This window comes from Capra hircus, chromosome 11, assembly GCF_001704415.2.
Source record: "Capra hircus breed San Clemente chromosome 11, ASM170441v1, whole genome shotgun sequence".
Classification (NCBI taxonomy): Eukaryota; Metazoa; Chordata; class Mammalia; order Artiodactyla; family Bovidae; genus Capra; species Capra hircus.
Window position 1 is genome coordinate 48,390,328 of NC_030818.1, and position 19,360 is coordinate 48,409,687.

At 42.4% G+C, this 19,360-nt stretch overlaps 1 protein-coding gene across 1 annotated transcript in view; it reads left to right on the forward strand.

Annotated features, from left to right (window-relative positions):
- POLR1A (RNA polymerase I subunit A) overlaps positions 1–19,360 on the forward strand; it is an 86,477-nt gene that overhangs the window by 39,708 nt on the left and 27,409 nt on the right. The window contains 2 exon segments of the mRNA XM_018055368.1: positions 2,261–2,452; positions 18,784–18,933. Of these exon segments, the coding sequence (XP_017910857.1) occupies positions 2,261–2,452; positions 18,784–18,933 (342 nt within the window).

Consider the following 19,360-nt stretch of genomic DNA (forward strand, 5'->3'; position numbering starts at 1 on the left):
GACTGAACTTGGGACCATGGCAATGGAAGGGCCAAGTCCTAGCCACTGGACCACCAGGAAACTCTCTAAAAGCCCATGTTTTGGCATCTGGTGGATAACAGCCTACCATGACTACATGCAAGATCATGAAGACACTGACATCAGGCATTCTTGCCTTCTGCTGTCATGTACATCAAAGCCCCCTCTCCACCCATGACTCTCTCAAGGCACCTCTCCCTGCCAGGGTCCAGCCCCGGTGGATCCAGGGAATTCGAAGGGTGGACGGCGTTGGCGTGGAAAGACTTGTTTATTTATTAATATAAGATTAGATTAAGAAACTATAGTAAGAAGATTAAGTGGAGGAAGAGGGCTGAATAGCTTGGTTTACGCGGAAGACCAATAAAATTCCAGACAAGGAATTTGCACCATCTACGTTGGGCCACCAGCACCCGCTTGACTATCTAAGGGTGCCTTGCCTTAAGCTCCCTTTCGCGCGGGTCTTAACAGCCAGGGCAAGTAAGTAGACCTGGCGAGCCTCCGCGCCCCAGATGGAAATTCAGCCTGAAATTAAAGTAAAGAGCAGAGGGAGGGAAAGGGAGAGAAAAAGAGAGAGAGAGACACGGCGGGAGCCAGATTCCCAAGAAACCAGGCCGAGAGACTAGTCCCAGAAACTGGTCCGAGAAGCTGGTCCCCATCCTTTATTGTTCAGAAGGCCTTTTATACTTTTGATAAAACACGGAGATCAATGGGTAACACAAAATTATGTAGCGTTCGCAGCCCAGACTCTTTCTATACATCATTTTGTATACAGAAGGTCTCAGGTGATTTACATTATCTTCTGGCCAAGAGGCTTGTCAACACTTTTTGGCTCTCTTCCTTAATGAATGTTAATTTTGTTTCCCCTGAAGTGTTTTTCTTTAATCTGCATCTCCTTAAAGCATTAAAGTTACATCTCTATAGAACAAAGGTGCAGTGGGTTATAACAAAGAAGGTACTTAACTCAAAGATCTAATGTTGCTAATACCAGGTCTACTACTTGTTTTTCTATATACCAACTATATCTAAAAATAAAGGATATGAAAATTTGGCAGCAAGCATTGACTCAACAAATGAAACCTTTAATCAGTCCTATTCTAAAGATTTTGACTCCTCGGAAGCCCCTACATTCCTAGGATGTTTTAAGCTTCCTGTGCCTCCTGCGGTCAGGAGGCCTCAAACAATCACACGCGCTGCTGTATGAGTCCTGCAGGCAGGCTAGAAAGCCATCAGAGGGGTTTTTGGATTGAAACACTCTTTCAAATGCAGAAGACTAAAGCCCTGAATTGACTTTTTCCAGAAAATGTCAGAAGAGTAGAAAAGCAGAGCACAAAAACCAGCAAATTTTTGTTGGGGTACATGCTTAGGAATTTCCAGAGGGGCCCCTGAAGTCTGAGCACGCCTTGCGTATGTCAGCTTCCTTCCTCATGACCTTGTCACGGGCGGGATTCCTCACACTGGCTCCCGGCATCTCCCCAAGCCCCCCACTCTCTGCGTTGGCTGAGTCCAAGTCACTCCACAGGCCAAACTGCAGTACTGTCGATGCCCCCAGAGAGACCATTCCTGCCCATCCCCTCCTATCCCAAGTCTATGTGATGACCCATCCCATTCTTTTCCTCCACAGGCATTTAAAATTCTTTGTAATAATGTATCTCTCCAGTCATTTGTTTTGTTTACCGTCTAGCTCTTTCTCATTGTGAGGGATCTGTGTTTCAGCCACTAAAATAGACTGAAGGTTGGTCTCACCCAGTGCCTCGGCATACAGTAGGCTCTCCATAAATATTTGTTGAATGGGTGACTGATTTAGAGGAGAACCAGGCCAGAAATGTGTGAAAAACACCAAAGCATAAAACCAAAATATAAAAACAAGAACACAGCCAACAGCAGCCAGACCGAATTTATGCGTAAATGCCAGAAATATGCCGAAGTTAACGAGAAGCAGATGGGATTAGGGAGAGAAGGCCAGGGGGCCTGCATGGGTTTGAAGCACTTTTGATATTGAACAGTGGGCAAAAGGCAAAGGTGGGAGCAGGTCAGGAAGCCCTGGTCACGTGCTCTGGGAGGCAGTTTGCTCTCAAGATGGGAGGCCCAAGCACTGGCTAGGTGCGGCCATGACTGGACAACATGGGGATGTAAGGAGGGCTGTTGCTAGTGGGTAGCTCCGAAGCACAAGATTAGGAATTAGAATGTGGCTTCTGTTTTTTTTTTTTTAATTTGTCCTTCTCTTACCTGTTTTGATTTGTAGGATGGCCAGCCATTGGCGGGGCTGATCCAAGATCACATGGTTTCAGGGGCAAACATGACCATTCGAGGCTGCTTTTTCAGCCGGGAGCAGTATATGGAGCTGGTGTACCGAGGACTCACGGACAAAGTGGGGCGTGTGAAGCTCCTTCCTCCTGCCATCCTGAAGCCCTTTCCTCTGTGGACAGGAAAGCAGGTAATTAGGGGGAAACAAATGGTGGATATTTATTTTTAAAAAAAAGGAATCCGGCCACTCAGTAAAAAGGTTTTGTTCCCAGGAGAGTCCAGGCCAGAAACAGAAATGACAAATCAAACAATATCTCTTTGATGGAGTTTTTGGGTGTGGATGGTTTCAAAGGAGTGTCTACAACTGCATATTTTCTGTCCTTTGCTTCTAACTGAAACTTCTAACTTAACACTGACTTCATCGTCTAGATATGGTGGTAATAAGCAGTGGTGCTGATGGTAGCAGTAGTTAGGTTTGTTGGGAGTGCTTCAAATATGTTAGATTACTTAACCCTCACAACCAACCTCTGATGCAGACACTATCATCATCACCATTTAGCATCATTTATCACCATTATTACTAGATGAGGATAATGAGGTTTGGAGTTGTTACTTCTCCAAGTCCATAGGAGGTAGAGTTGAGATTCAAACTCAGGACTTTCTGACACCCAGAGCATCATATTATACTTAATCAATCATGTGATCTTGGTTCAGGAGGCCTAAGTTCATTATTTACAAAGCAGAAGTGTTCAGGTTGATGAGCTATAAGGTCTCACCGCCCACCCCCCCCTGCAGTTCTTTAAATCCATGGTCCTGGTACTTGACTGGTTTTCTTATTAAGCCAACTTGTATTTCTGGGATAAACCTTACTTGGTTATGAGATAGTATTTGCTAAATTTTTGTTCAGAAGCTTTTGCACCATTGTACATGAGGAATTTTGATGTGTGGTTTTCTTTTCTTGTCATAAGTTTACCTGGTTTTGCTATCGGGGTTAACATTGGCTTCATAGAATGAGTTAGGAAGTATTTATTTACTCTTTCAGTTTTCTATAAGAGTTTGTACAATATAGTAGTATTTTTTCCTTAAGTGTTTGGTGGAATTCACCAGTGTAGTCATCTGGACCTAAAATTTTCTCTTTCAGTTCAGTTCTGTCGCTTAGTCGTGTCCAACTCTTTGCGACCCCATGAACCACAGCATGCCAGGCCTCCCTGTCCGTCACTAACTCCCGGAGTCCACCCAAACCCATGTCCATTGAGTCCGTGATGCCATCCAACCATCTCATCCTCTGTCGTCCCCTTCTCCTCCCGCCCTCAATCTTGCCCAGCATTAGGGTCTTTTCAAATGAGTCAGCTGTTCGCATCAGGTGGCCAAAATGATTGCAGTTTCAGCTTCAACATTAGTCCTTCCAGTGAACACCCAGGACTGAACTCCTTTAGGATGGACTGGTTGGATCTCCTCACAGTCCAAGGGACTCTCAAGCATCTTCTCTAGCACCACAGTTCAAAAGCATCAATTCTTCAGCGCTTAGCTTTCTTCACAGTCCAACTTTCACATCCATACATGACCACTGGAAAAACCATAGCCTTGACTAGATGGACCTTTGTTGGCAAAGTAGTGTCTCTGCTTTTGAATATGCTGTCTAGGTTGGTCATAACTTTCCTTGCAAGGAGTAAGCATCTTTTAATTTCATGGCTGCAGTCACCATCTGCAGTGATTTTGGAGCCCAGAAAAATAGTCAGCCACTGTTTCCACTGTTTCCCCATCTATTTCCCATGAAGTGATGGGACCAGATGCCATAATCTTAGTTTTCTGAATGTTGAGCTTTAAGCCAACTTTTTCACTCTCCTTTTTCACTTTCATCAAGAGGCTTTTTAGCTCCTCTTCACTTTCTGCCATAAGGGTGGTGTCATCTGCATGTCTGAGGTTATTGATGTTTCTCCCAGCAATCTTGGTTCCAGCTTGTTCTTCCTCCAGCCCAGCGTTTCTCATGATATTTTCTCTTTAGGAAGGCTACTTTTAACTAAAATTTCTGTTTCTCTAATTACATGTAGGGCTGTTGTTTAGTTCATCTCTTTCTTCTTGGATGAGCTTTACTGCTTTGTTTTTTCTAGGAATTTGTCCTTTTCATCTAAATTGTTGGATTTATAGGCATGAAATTATTCATTGTACTGTTTTATGTTCCTTTACTGTCTGTGGAACCTAAAGGTGGTCCCCTCTCTCATTCCTGATAGTGATAATTTATGTCTTCTCTCTTTTTCCTGATGAGTTTGCTCTGAGTTTTGTTCTCAAAGAACCAGCTTTTATTGACTTTCTCTATTTTTGTTTCTGTTCCATTTATTTCAGTTTCATCTTTTTTATTTCCTTTCTTCTGCTTACTTTGGGTTTGATTTGCCCTTCTTTTTCTAGTTACTTAAGGTTGGAACTGAAGTCAGTAATTTGAGACTCTTTTCCTGTTTTAATATTGGCATTTTATATATAAAATTTCTGCCGAATATATTGTATTTTCATTTTCATTCACTTCAAAAGACTTGCTAAATGCCATTTTTACTTCTGTTTTTGACCCTGAGATATTTAGAAGTCTTTGATTTAGTTTCCAAATATTTAAGAATTTTCCAGATATGTATCCTATTGATTGCAATTTTAATTCCACAGTGGCCAGAAAACATACCTTGAATAATTTGAATCCTTTTCAAATTACTGAGATTTGTTTTGTGGCTTCAAAGATAGTCTGTATTGGGAAATGATCTGTGTGTCCTTAAAAATCACAAGTATTCTGTTGTGTTGGATGAAGTGCTCTATAAATGTCAATTAGGTTCAAGTCTGAAGAACAGTGGATGGAAGTTCATGACTGTACAGGAGGTGGTGATCAAAACCATCCCCAGGAAAAAGAAATGCAAAAAGGCAAAATGCCTGTCTGAGGACACCTTACTAATAGCTGAGAAAAGAAGAGACGTTGCTCAGTCGCTCAGTCATGTCCGACTCTTCGTGACCCCATGGACTGTAGCCCACCAGGCTCCTCCATCCATGGAATTTTCTAGGCAAGAGTACTGGAGTGGGTTGCCATTTCCTTCTCTAAGACGCCTTACTAATAGCTGAGAAAAGAAGAGAAGCAAAAGGTAAAGGAGAAAAGGAAAGATATACCCATCTGAATGCAGAGTTCCAAAGAATAGCAAGGAGAGATAAGAAAGCCTTCCTAAGTGAACAATACAAAGAAATAGAAGAAAACAATAGAATGGGAGAGACTAGAGATCTCTTCAAGAAAATTAGAGATACCAAGGGATTTCCTGCAAAGATGGGCACAATTAAGGACAGAAATGGTATGGTCCTAACAAAAGCAGAAGATATTAAGAAGAGGTGGCAAGAATACACAGAAATACTCTGCAAAAAAGATCTTATTGGTCCAGACAACCATGATGGTGTGATCACTCACCTAGAGCCAGACATACTGGAGTGTGAAGTCAAGTGAACCTTAGGGAGCATCACTATGAACAAAGGTAGTGGAGGTGATGGAATTCCAACTGAGCTATTTCAGATCCTAAAAGATGACACTGAAAGTGCCGCACTCAATATGCCAGCAAATACAGAAAACTCAGCAGTGGCCACAGGACTGCAAAAGATCAGTTTTCATTCCAGTCCCATAAAAAGGCAATGCCAAAGAGTGCTCAAACTACTGCACAATTGCACTCATTTCACACGCTAGCAAAGTAATGCTCAAAATTCCCAAAGCCTGGCTTCCATAGTATGTGAACCGTGAACTTCCAGATGTTCAAGCTAGATTTAGAAAAGGCAAAGGAACCAGAGATCAAATTGCCAACATCTGTTGAATCATAGAAAAAACAAGGGAGTTCCAGAAAAACATCTACTTCTGCTTTATTCACTATGCCAAAGCCTTTGTGTGAATCACACAAAACTGAAAATTCTTAAAAGACATGGGAATACCAGACCACCTTACCTGCCTCCTGAGAACCTGTATGAAGGTCAAGAAGCAACAGTTGGAACTGGACATGGAACAATGGACTGGTTCCAAATTGGGAAAGGAGTATGTCAAGGCTGTATATAGTCACCCTGCTTGCTTAACTTACATGCAGAGTACATCATGCAAAATACCAGGCTGGATGAAGCACAAGATGGAATCAAGATTGCTGGGAGAAATATCAATAACCTCAAATATGCAGATGACACCACCCTTATGTCAGAAAGTGAAGAGGAACTAAAGAACCTCTTGATGAAGGTGAAAGAGGAGAGTGAAAAAGCTGGCTTAAAATTCAACATTCAAAAAATGAAGATCATGGCATCTGGTCCCATCAATTCATGGCAACTAATGAGGAAACATTGGAAATAGTGAGAGATTTTATTTTTGGGGGCTCAAAGTCACTGCAGGTTGTGACTGCAGCCATAAAATTAAAAGATGGTTGCTGTTTGGAAGAAAAGCTGTGACCAACCTAGACAGCATATTCAAAAGCAGAGACATTACTTTGCCAACAAAGGTCCATCTAGTCAAAGCTATGGTTTTTCCAGTAGTCATGTATGGATGTGAGAGTTGGACCATAAAGAAATCTGAGAACCAAAGAATTGATGCTTTTGAACTGTCGTATTGGAGAACTCTTGAGGGTCCCTTGGACTGCAATGAGATCAAACCAGTCAATCCTTAAGGAAATCAACCCTGAATATTAATTAGAAGGACTGATGCTGAAGCTGAAGCTCCACTGCTTTGGCCACCTGATGCGAAGAGCTGTCTGATTGGAAAAGACCCTGATGCTGGGAAAGACTGAAGGCAGGAGAAGGGGACAACAGAGGATAAAGATGGTTGGATGGCATTACTGACTCAATGGACCTGAGTTTGAGCAAGCTCCCAGAGTCAATGATGGACAGCGAAGCCTGGGATGCTGCAGTCCATGGGGTCACAAAGAGTTGGACAAGACTGGCTGACTGAACAACAGCAAAACAAGGTTCAGGTCTACTATGTCATTGCTGTTCTATGTCCTTCATTTGCTAATGTGCATTGTATTGAAACCACTGTTTCATATTCATGTCTGCTTTTGTTTTTGTTATATCTGGTGGATGTGAAATCAGGTCACTGTGGCTCTATCCTGACCAGAAACAGAAGCTGATTTAACAGAATAGTAGGGGAATTTTGCAGTTTAAGATTAAAATCTATAATTATGGATAGTCTAGTTCAGGAATTGGTAAGCTTTTTTTTATAAAAGCCAAATAGAAAATATTTTAGGGTTTGTTGGGCATACGATCTGTAAATCACAGCTACGCAGCTCTGCTATGATAATGTGAAAGCAGGCACAGACAAGGCTTTGGAATGAGCCTGCCTATGATTCATTTCAGCTTCTATTTCACAAAGACACATGGTGGGCCACATTTGGTCTATAGGCTGTAGTTGGCTAGCCCCTAATTTAGTTGGATATATGTATTTGTCCAGGCTTCCCTGGTGGCTCAGTGGCCAAGAAATCCACCCACCAATGCAGGAGATGTGGGTTTGATCCCTGGGTTGGGAAGATCCCCTAGAGGAGGGTATGGCAACCCACTCCAGTATTCTTGCCTGGAGAATCCCATGGACAGAGGAGCCTGGCCGGCTACAGTCCATGGGGTTGTGAAAAAGTTGTACACAGCTTAGTGACTAAACAACAATAACATTTACTTGTCCACTTATTATTTCTGTTTATAATTTTTTATTGCTTCTTCTTTATGTATGTTTATTTTGTAAGCCATCTCAAGTTATCTTAGAAATAAAGGGATTTTAAAGTGTTAAGTAAACTAAGATCTTGGCATCCAGTCCCATCACTTCATGGCAAATAGATGGGGAAACAGTGGAAACAGTGGCTGACTTTATTTTTCTGGACTCCAAAATCACTGCAGATGGTGATTGCAGCCATGAAATTAAAAGACGCCTACTCCTTGGAAGGAAAGTTATGACCAACCTAGACAACATATTGAAGAGCAAAGACATTACTTTGCCAACAAAGGTCCGTCTAGTCAAGGCTATGGTTTTTCCAGTAGTCATGCATGGATGTGAGAGTTGGACTATAAAGAAAACTGAGCGGCGAAGAATTGATGCTTTTGAACTGTGGTGTTGGAGAAGACTCTTGAGAGTCCCTTGGACTGCAAGGAGATCCAACCAGTGCATTCTAGAGGAGATCAGTCCCAGGTGTTCATTGGTAGGACTGATGCTGAAACTGAAACTGCAATACTTTGGTCACCTGATACAAAGAGCTGACTCATTTGAAAAGACCCTAATGCTGGGCATGATTGAGGATGGGAGGAGAAGGGGGCAACAGAGGATGAGATGGTTGGATGGCATCACGGACTCAATGGACATGGGTTTGAGTGAACTCTGGGAGTTGGTAATGGACAGGGAGGCCTGGTGTGCTGTGGTTCATGGGGTCGCAAAAAGTTGGACACGACTGAGCAACTGAACTGAACTGAACCATCCAGAATTTATTAGAATTTTGTTTAAATGTAAGCAGTGTGTTCAAAATAGGACCAAATAGTGGACAAAGACTACATAACTAGAGCTACAGATATGTTCATCCACCTCAGTCTGAGAATCCAGACAAAGGAAATCATCTGAAATGTATTATTGATAAAAGCTACTTGAAAAAAGCAGTCCATGACATCATGGTTTATAGTGGTGGAATATTAGCAAAATCTAGATACTCAGCACTGGGGCTGTGTAAATCGTGGGACGTCTATTTATTAAGATATTGTTCTGTGCTGTGCTTAGTCACTCAGTCGTATCCGACTCTTTGCAACCCCATGGACTGTAGCTCGCCAGGTTCCTCTGTCCATGGGGATTCTTCAGGCAAGAATACTGGCGTGGGTTGCCGTGCCCTCTTCCAGGGTATCTTCCCAATGCAGGGATCAAACACAGGTCTCCCACATGCAGGCGGATTCTTTACTGCCACCAGGGAAGCTTTGTGTAGTTTAAAATAGTGGCTTTAAAGCATTGTGTAACAGTCTGGAAATTTTTCAATGTAATGTTGAAAGAAGAAATAGACTACACAGTTCTATGCATAATAACAGAATGATGTTAAAAATGTAGATGAACAAAAATTTGATACAAAAAAGATCAAAATGATAGAATAATTTGGTTTGTGTTAGGAATAATTTAACATTTCTGGGCTCTGCTTACTGTATAACCAAGTAAAATTAGAAAATAGGCCCAGATTTGAGATTTTTCCGGATTTCTTGAAAGGTTGGTACAGGCTGTTATTTCTGTACAAGTAGATGAAAGAAGGGAACAGTTACTGCACTGCATAAGAATTTGTTAGTGACCCAGTCTAATTCTACAGAGAAAAGCCATGTTTTGAATCAGGAGATAAGGAACTTAGCTTGGAAAATTTGTTTGTACTACCCTAAAAAATTAAGTCTTAGGCTGTTTTCCCAGGGCATTTCATACAGCCTCTTGAGTGGTTTTCTTATATTATGTGACTATACCATTATATACTTGTTCACTTTACCATTAATGGATGTTTGGGTTGTCTTCAGTCATCTTCATTTGGCTGTTACAAATAGGGCTGCTGTGAACATTTTTGTATATATCTCTTATTGAACATATATATGCATTTTCATGAGTAAATACCAGGGAATCAAATTGCTGAGTCATAAGATCTACCTTCAACTGTAATAGATAGTTTGGTAAACAGTTTTTCAAAGTGACTAGCAGTTTACACCTCCATCAGCAGGGCAGGAGAGTTATGGTTGCTCCTTATTCTCAGCAGTACTTGCCTGCCAATGCAAGAGAAGAGACGTGGGTTCGATCCTTGGGTTGGGAAGATCCCCTGGAGGAAGACGTGGCAACCCATTCTAGTGTTCTTACCTGGAGAACCCCATGGACTGAGGAGCCTGGTGGGCTACAGTCCATAGGGTCACACAGAGTCAGACCCAACTGAAGAGACTTAGCATGCACAGTAACAAATGAGTTTGAGCACTTCTTTATATCCTTATGGCCATTGGGATCTCACCTTTTGTGAAGTTCCTATTCAAGTCTTTTGCCTGTTTTCAATCCTGTGCCATTCTCTTATTAATAGGTAAGTTTTAGAAGTATATCCTTGTGTAGGTCCATTACCAGATTATAGGTATTACAAATACCTTCTACTTGATGGCCAGCCTTTTTGCCCTTTCACTTAACGCTGTTTTCTAATGATCAGAAGTTCTTTATTTTATGTAATATAATTCACCAGGGTTTGCCTTTTGTGGCTAGTCCTGTATAAAAATTATTTGCCTGCCCCAAGGTCACTAAGATATGTCTCTGTGTCGCTGTTGAGCAGTTTTATTGTTTCGCCATTCGCGGTTAGCTCTGCTTCTGCCCGGAGCTGGGTTTTGTGGGTGTGTTGGTGTGAGGTAGGGGTCAGGATTCATTGTTTCCCTGGAGGACTATCCTGTTGACGTGACGTAACATGAAAAGATGTTTGCTTTTCCTCTGCTCTTTAGTATCTCTTGTGTCCTAAATCAACTCATTGCATACATGTAGGTCTACTGGATTCATTTCAGTTCCTTTGGTTGTTTGATTCCATTGCACCAATACTACACTCTAATTATTGTAGCTTTATAATAAGTTTTGATTTTTGATAGTATAGTCTCCAGCATTGTTTTTTAAGACTGTCTTGAATATTCTTGGCCCCATGAATTTCCATATAAATTTCAAAGCCATCTTGTACATTTCTGCCAAAAAATAGCTACTAAGAGTTTTATTAGAATTACATTGCATCTACAGATCACTTTAGGGAGAATGGACACATTTCCAGTACTGAATATTCCATTCTTTCAGTGACATAGAAGTCTTGTTCATCTTTCCTTAGATTCATTCCTAGATATTGCTATTATAGATGATTTTATTTATTGAATTTCCTATTTGTTTATGGTTAGTATATAGAAATACAACTAATTTTGTATATTGTCCTTGTATTCCACAACCTTGCTAATTTCATTTATTATATTAACTATAGAAGTGTAATGTAAGTTTTTATTTAAAGAGAGAGTAATATCAAAGGAAAAAGGAAAAATTTCTTCTCTCTCCAATTCCATTGTTCATCTAAGTGCATACTCTCACAGAGAAGAAATAAAAATGAAATCATGTACCTACTCAGGGGAACCATGAACCATGACTAGATTTGACAGTCAGTTTTGAGTTTGTATTTAAGACTGCTTCTTTATCCATGTTATTCTGTTGCCTGAGACATGCATTTTCCTTATCCGTAGGTATGTGGACCTCAGTTTTAACTGATCTGTAAGATGGCTTACTTTAAATGAGCTGTCAGGTCCTCCAAAGGGAATGACATTATTTCCATTATTTCAAGAAATCCCATTATTTCAGGCAATTTGAACCACCCTAACATACTTCAGACATGGCAAGAAGTTTATTTAACTCTTTTCATGTGCTAGGGTGATAGAATGTTTCTTGTAATTGCCTTGTGACATACCTAGTTCACTTAATGATCTGTGGGCTTCTCAGATGTCACGGTGATCAAAGAATCTCCCTGCCAGTGCAGGAGACGTGGGTTCGATCCCTGGATTGGGAAGATCCCCTGGAGTAAGAAATGGCAACCCACTCCCGTCTTCTTGCCTGGAGAATTCCATGGACAGAGGAGCCTGGCAGGCTACAGTCCTTGGGGTTGTAAAGAGTCAGACACGACTGAGTAGGCGTGCTATGATAATGGTCTATTGTGGGGTTCATTCTCTGTCTGTACATGTAGATTGACTTCATTCTTCTTAACCCATTCTGTGTTGTACCCGGTAATATGGATATTCTATAGTTGATTCATTGGAAAAGACTCTGATGCTGGGAGGGGTTGGGGGTGAGAGGAGAAGGGGACGACAGAGGATGAGATGGCTGGATGGCATCACCGACAAGATGGTCATGAGTTTGAGTGAACTCCGGGAGTTGGTGATGGACAGGGAGGCCTGGCATGCTGCAATTCTTGGGGCTGCAAAGAGTCGGACACGACTGAGCGACTCAACTGAACTGATAGTTGATTTAACTGTCCCTCTAATGGCAAATATTTAATGAGTGTCCAGTTATTTTCCTATTTGGCCACACCATGCAACTTGTGGGATCTTAGTTCCCTGAGAATATTGTGGATGGTCTTTTATTCCTAGCATAGTTTATGACCAGAAAGTAAATTATACACTTCTACAATATTAGTGCAGGAAGAGACCCAGAATCTTGTCTGCCACCCTTGTTTGTTTTTTTTTAATTGAGATATAATTCATACCATAAACTTTACCGTTTTTAGTAAGTGTATAATTCAGTGCTTATTTTTAGTGTATTCTCTGTGGTGCAACCATTTCTACTGTCTAATTCCAGAACATTTCCATAATCCCCAAAAGAAACTCTGTTCCTATTAGCATTCAGCCCTAATTCCTCCCTCCCCCATCCCCTGGCAATCACTTTCTGTCTCTATTCATTTGCCTGTTTGAGACATTTCATATAAATGGTATCATACGATAGGTACCCTTTTATGGCTTGTTTCTTTTAGTTAACATAATGGTTTCATGATTCATCCATGTTGTAGCGTAAACAGTACCTCATTTCTTTTCATGGCTGAATAATATTCCATTGTATGGATATTCCACCTGTTATTCACTTGTCAGTTGATAAATGGATAATTTGGCTTGTTTCCACTTTTTGGCTGCTATAAATAAGGCTGTAATGAGTATTCATGCATAACTGGTGCATGAAACTGATGCACTCATTTATATGAACACGTACTTTCAATTCTCTTGAATATATAGCTAAGAGAGAAGTCACTGGGTCATATAGGAATTAACTTTTTTGAGGAACTACCAAACTGTTTTCCAAGGCAGCTTACAATTTTACATCCCCACCAACAGTACATGAGGGTTCCAATTTCTCCATATTCACCAACATTTATTTTTCTTTTATTTTTAAAATAACCATCTTAGGGGAATTCTCTGGCAGTGCAATGGTTAGGACTTGGCACTTTCACTCCCAGGGCTTGAGTTTGAACCCTGATCAGGGATCTAAGATCTTATAAGCAAGTGGCACAGCCAAAAAATAATAATAATAATAATAAAGTAAAATAACCATCTTGTGAAGTAGTTTTTCATTATGGTTTTCATTTGCCTTTCCCTAATGATTAATATAAGTTAAATAAGCAGGGTGACAATATACGGCCTTGACATACTCCTTTTCCTATTTGGAACCAGTCTGTTGTTCCATGTCCAGTTCTAACTGTTGCTTCCTCACCTACATATAGGTTTCTCAAGAGGCAGGTCAGGTGGTCTGGTATTCCCATCTCTTTTAGAATTTTCCACAGTTTATTGTGATCCACACAATCAAAGGCTTTGGCATAGTCAATAAAGCAGAAATAGATGTTTTTTTGGAACTCTCTTGCTTTTTCGATGATCCAGCGGATGTTGGCAATTTGATCACCCTTATGGCAGAAAGTGAAGAGGAACTAAAAAGCCTCTTGATGAAAAGTGAAAGAGGAGAGTGAAAAAGTTGGCTTAAAGCTCAACATTCAGAAAACTAAGATCATGGCATCTGGTCCCATCACTTCATGGAAAATAGATGGGGAAACAGTGGAAACAGTGGCTGACTATTTTTCTGGGCTCCAAAATCACTGCAGATGGTGATTGCAGCCATGCAATTAAAAGACGCTTACTCCTTGGAAGGAAAGTTATGACCAACCTAGACAGCATATTCAAAAGCAGAGACACTACTTTGCCAACAAAGGTCCATCTAGTCAAGGCTATGGTTTTTCCAGTGGTCATGTATGGATGTGAGTTGGACTGTGAAGAAAGCTGAGCACCGAAGAATTGATGCTTTTGAACTGTGGTATTAGAGAAGACACTTGAGAGTCCCTTGGACTTCACGGAGGTCCATCCTAAAGGAGTTCAGTCCTGGGTGTTCATTGGAAGGACTGATGCTGAAGCTGAAACTCCAATACTTTGGCCACCTCATGTGAAGAGTTGACTCATTGGAAAAGACCCTGATGCTGGGAGGGATTGGGGGCAGGAGGAGAAGGGGATGACAGAGGATGAGATGGCTGGATGGCATTACTGACTCGATGGACTTGAGTTTGAGTAAGCTCTGGGAGTTGGTGATGGATGGGGAGGCCTGGTGTGCTGCGATTCATGGGGTCGCAAAGAGTTGGACATGACTAAGCGACTGAACTGAATTGAATGATTAATAATATTGAGCAGCTTTTCATGTGCTTACTGGCCATTTGCAATATTTTCTTTGGAGATATGTCTATATATGCCCTTTGCCCACTTATTAATTGGGTTGTTTGTCTTTTTATTGTTAAATTCTAACATTTCTTTATATATTCTGGCTACCAGATCTGTATCACATATATGATAACACAGGTATTTTCTCCCATTGTATGGGTTCTGTCTTTCTCTCTTGACAGTGTCCTTTGACACATAATTTTTAAAAATTTTTATGAAATCCTATTTATCAACTTTTTTTTTTGTTCCTTGTACTTTTGGTGTTATATCTTAGAAACTTTTGCCAATTCCAAGGTCACGCAGGTTTACAGCTGTGTTTCCAACTAAGAGTTTTATGGTTTTCTCCCTGACATTTATGTCTTTGATACATTTTCAGTTAATTTTTCTGTGTATTATGAGATAGGGGTCCACCTGTATTCTTTTGTTGGTAGTTATGCAGTTGTCTCAGCATCATTTGTTAATAAAACTATTCTTGCCCCATTGAATGTTCTTGTTAATCAATAAGCCACTGAGGTATGGGTTTACTTTTAGACTCTTATTTCTGTTCCATTGGTCAGTATGTCTGTCTTTACGCCAATGAGTGCTGTGTGCTGTCGCTTCACTTGTGTCCGACTCTTTGTGACCCCATGGACTGTAGCCCACCAGGCTCCTCTGTCCATGGGGATTCTCCAGGCAAGAATACTGGAATGACTTGCCATGCCCTCTTCCAGGGGATCTTCCCAATCCGGAGATCGAGCCCATGTCTTATGTCTCCTGCATTGGCAGGTGGGTTCTTTACCACTCATGCCACCTGGGAACCCATGTCCTGATTACTGTAGCTTTGTAATAAATTTTAAAATCTGGAAATATGAATCCTTCAGCTTTGTCTACTTTCTCAAGATTGTTTTGACCATTTGGGGTCCCTTGCATTCCCATTTGAATTTTAGGGCCAACTTGTCAGTTATGCAAGTTGGAATTTTAATAGGGATTGCATTGAACATGTAGATCAATTTGGAAAGTGTTGCCATCTTAACAATATTCAGTCGTCCAATCCATGATGTCTTTTCATTTACTTAGGTCTTCTTTAACTTCTTTCAATAGTATGTTATTGTCTTCCACATGGCAGTGGTAGTTTTTACATCAGTGCTTCGCCTTCATCAGGTGGATGATGTTGCCGCCTATTCCAAATCTGTTGACTGTTTGTATCGTGAAAGGGTATTGAGATTGTCAGGTGCGTTTCCTGCTCCCTTGATTGTAAATTTACAGATGAAGTGGCAGGTCCATCTCCCTTCCTTACATGTATATGGCTGCATGTGTTACCCTTCTGCCAGACTTCCCATCCTGACTGCCCAGCTGGCAGTTCCCACTGTGCATGTGGCACTGTGGTTTAAGTGCAGCTCGTAGTCAGCATCCCAGGGAAGGCACCCTGCTATCTTTCCTCCTTTCCCTCTGTCCTGCCAGTGCCGGCCTTGTGAAGACTGAGGGCCAAGACCTCCCTGGTCATTTTCCTCAGAGATACAAGGAGTATTGTCTGCTTTCTGTAACAATGTTGTTGCCAGCTGTTCCCCAGCTCCTGGAGCACATGCATGAAAAGACAGCTGCTCTCGTAACCGCCCTGACCCCATTGTGTACATACAGAACCTTCTTTATGGGCCTGGTACAGGCATACAAAGAGCTGTTGATGCCAGCCGATGGCTCCCAACGCCCTCCAACTCTGCCCCGCCTACCTACCCCCTCGCTGCCCCAGGACCTGTCCAACCAGTCTGCCTGCCTCAAGCCTATTGCTTCCTTGGGAATGCATGCTCTTGGCCTCTCCAGAACTGACCCATGGTCATCCCAGGTACAGCTGCTCCCATGTGGGCTGTTTGTGAAGTTGCCTCCCTTGACCTCCTGTTAGTAGCTGCATAGGTGGTGCAGTGGTAAAGAATCTGCCTGCCCATACAGGAGATGCAAGAGATATGGATTTGATCCCTGGGTTGGGAAGATTCCCTGGAGGAGGAAATGGCAACCTGCTCCAGTATTCTTGCCTGGAAATTTTCCATAGACACGAGGATCCTGGCAGGTTGCAAAGACTCAAACGTGACTTTTTGAGCATGTATACACATAGAGTGAATGAGAGCTTCCCAGGTGGCTTGGTGGTAAAAAGTCCGCCTGCCAGTGCGGGAGACACAGGAGAAGCGGGTTAGATCCCTGGGTCAGGAAGATCCCTTGGAGAAGGAAAGAACAACCCACTCCAGTATTCTTGACTAGGAAATCCCATGGACAGAGGACACTGGCAGGCTACAGTCCAGTTGTAGGGGTTGTGAAAGAGTGGTACACGACTTAGCAACTCAGCAACAACAGATTGAGAGGATGGCCATACTGATTTAAGCAGAAGGACTCCCCAGCCTTTCAAGTAGCCATAGTTAATTCCAGTCAAATCGATTAAAGGGATCAGCTCTGTAACAGTGAATCATGTGGAAGCCCATCGGGTGGCCAAGCTGTCACCTCACCAGCATGCCCTGTGCTGGGCCCCACACAGAGACTCCGTCCTGCACGCTCCCCATTCATATTGCCTTAATGACTACTTCTAAAGTGCCAAGTCTTCTTGTCAGTGTCACTTGGGAGGCTTATTCTCTGCATCATTGATTTAGCCTCAAAGTCCAGGCCAGGAATGTGTTGGATTGACAAAAGTTCGTTTGGGTTTCTCTGTAACAGGTTATGGGAAACCCGAAGGAACTTTTTGGCCAGGTCAGTATGTGGAACAGGGGATCCTGCTAAAAGTGGAATCTGAGCACGTCACTCCTGTGATCAAAATCTTCCAAATACCTTTCCTTTACACTTGAATGAAAATCCTCCTGCCTAGAAATGAATGATCTGACCTCCTCTGGGCTCCCTTCTCCGTTGTGGTAAGGCCCTGCCTATCCTATTCAAAATCCCAGGTATTCTCTCTCCCCCTGCTCTACCCTAGCTGTTCCTTCCCCACTTTATTTTCCTCCAAAGTGTGGATCTGCTTGGGACTGGAGCCTCCGCTGAGGGCGGCGACTGTGTTGCTCACCACTCCCCCAGCACCTGGTTCATAGTAAGCGCTCGACATATAATTGCTGAATGAATGAACGGATCGTAACTGTATTCTACACATGCACAATGCTAAGGCTGAGAGAGCAGAACCATTTGTCCCGCAACTCATGACCAGTATGGTGGAGTGGACACTGGGACACCCCCAGAGTCTCAAAGCTTCACTGCAGCTCACTTCTCAGTCAGATACTTGGGCCTCCTCTGTGAAGCTCTTTCGAGGGAAAGTTCTGAGTTCTTAGTCTTCACATCCTTTCCTCCTTGGCGCCAGAAAGTCAATGCTCTTCTGCAGGAGGATGTTACTGATTGTATGGGACAGTTGTCATGTGCTTTGGTGTGGTCTGAAAATGGGAGGAGGAGGCTTCCAGTGAGCGTTCCTGGACCTTCGCCCCGGTCCTGGGGCTGACATGGCAGGACTGCCTTTGCATCCTTCAATCCTGCTGTCCTCCTTTCTTTCTTTCTTTTTTAAACCACATACAAATTTAAATCTTTCTCTGCTGTGAGCCCACAGCAATTTATTTTCTTTTTCTTCCCTTGATCTATTCAGGAACTTAACTTTCAGGTCAGGGGGTTATGCACTCTAAGAAGTGAGGTTCTTAGTAGTGTGTGTTTGTTTCTAATCCTGTTGTTGTTGTTCATTTGCTCAGTCTTGTCCCACTCTTTGTGACCCCTGGACTGCAGCACACCAGGCTTCCCTGTCCTTCCCTATCTCCCAGACTTTGCTCAGACTCATGTCCATTAAGTCAGTGATGCTATCCAACCATCTCATTCTCTGTCACCCTCTTTTCCTGACCTCAATCTTTCCGTGCATCAGGGTCGTTTCCAATGAGTTGGCTCTTTGTATCAGGTGGCCAAAGTTTTGGAGCTTCAGCATCAGTCCTTCCAATGAATTCAGGGTTGATTTCCTTTAGGACTGACTGGTTTGATCCCCTTGCTGTCCAAGGGACTCTCAAGAGTCTTCTCCAGCACCACAGTTTGAAAGCATCAATTCTTCAGTGCTCAGCCTTCTTTATGGTCCAACTCTCACATGCTGTACATTATACATAAATCACATAAGCAAAAAAGTAAAAATCTGCTCTCAGCTTGTCCCACAGACAAGAAACTGTCCCTTTGTTGGTGGTGGTAGTGATGGTTGGTTGGTCTTCTTTTTTTTTTTTCTGCTTTACCTATAGCTCATCAGAATGAAGTTGTCTGCCTTTCAGGATTAAGAAAGACAAGTGGACCTAAAAGGAAACTTATCAGCTTTTCTTCCTTCCATCAGCTTTGTCTTCTTTTTCTTTCCAGGTTGTGTCCACATTGCTCATCAACATAATCCCAGAGGACCATATCCCCCTGAACTTGTCAGGAAAGGCAAAGATCGGCGGAAAGGCCTGGGTGAAGGAGTCTCCTCGGCCCGTTCCCGGCTTTAACCCCGACTCCATGTGCGAGTCCCAGGTATGGATGCCCAGCTGTGTGCATTGGAGACTTCCAGTCCCAGGTTTAGGCGGCTTGATTTAAATCCAAGACAGAGAAGTGGAGGCACATGTATAGAAAGAGGAGTCATGCCTTGAAGGAAAGAGTTGTACCGAGCTATGTAGAGTCAACCACTAGCATTCCTTTTTAAATTTATATTTTCTATTTTCTTTATTTATTTGGCTGTACTAGGTCTTAGTTGTGGCAAGTGGGATCTTTAGTTGCAGCATGTGAACTCTTAGTTGCGGCATCTGGGATCTAGTTCCTTGACCTAGGGATTGAACCTGAGATCCCTGCCTTGGGAGCTCAGACTCTTAGCCACCAGACCACCAGGGAAATCCCCTACCATTAGCACTTGACTTATGTAAAGCTCTTAACCAGCTTGGGAAGGCTCTTCCAGCAGAAGGCC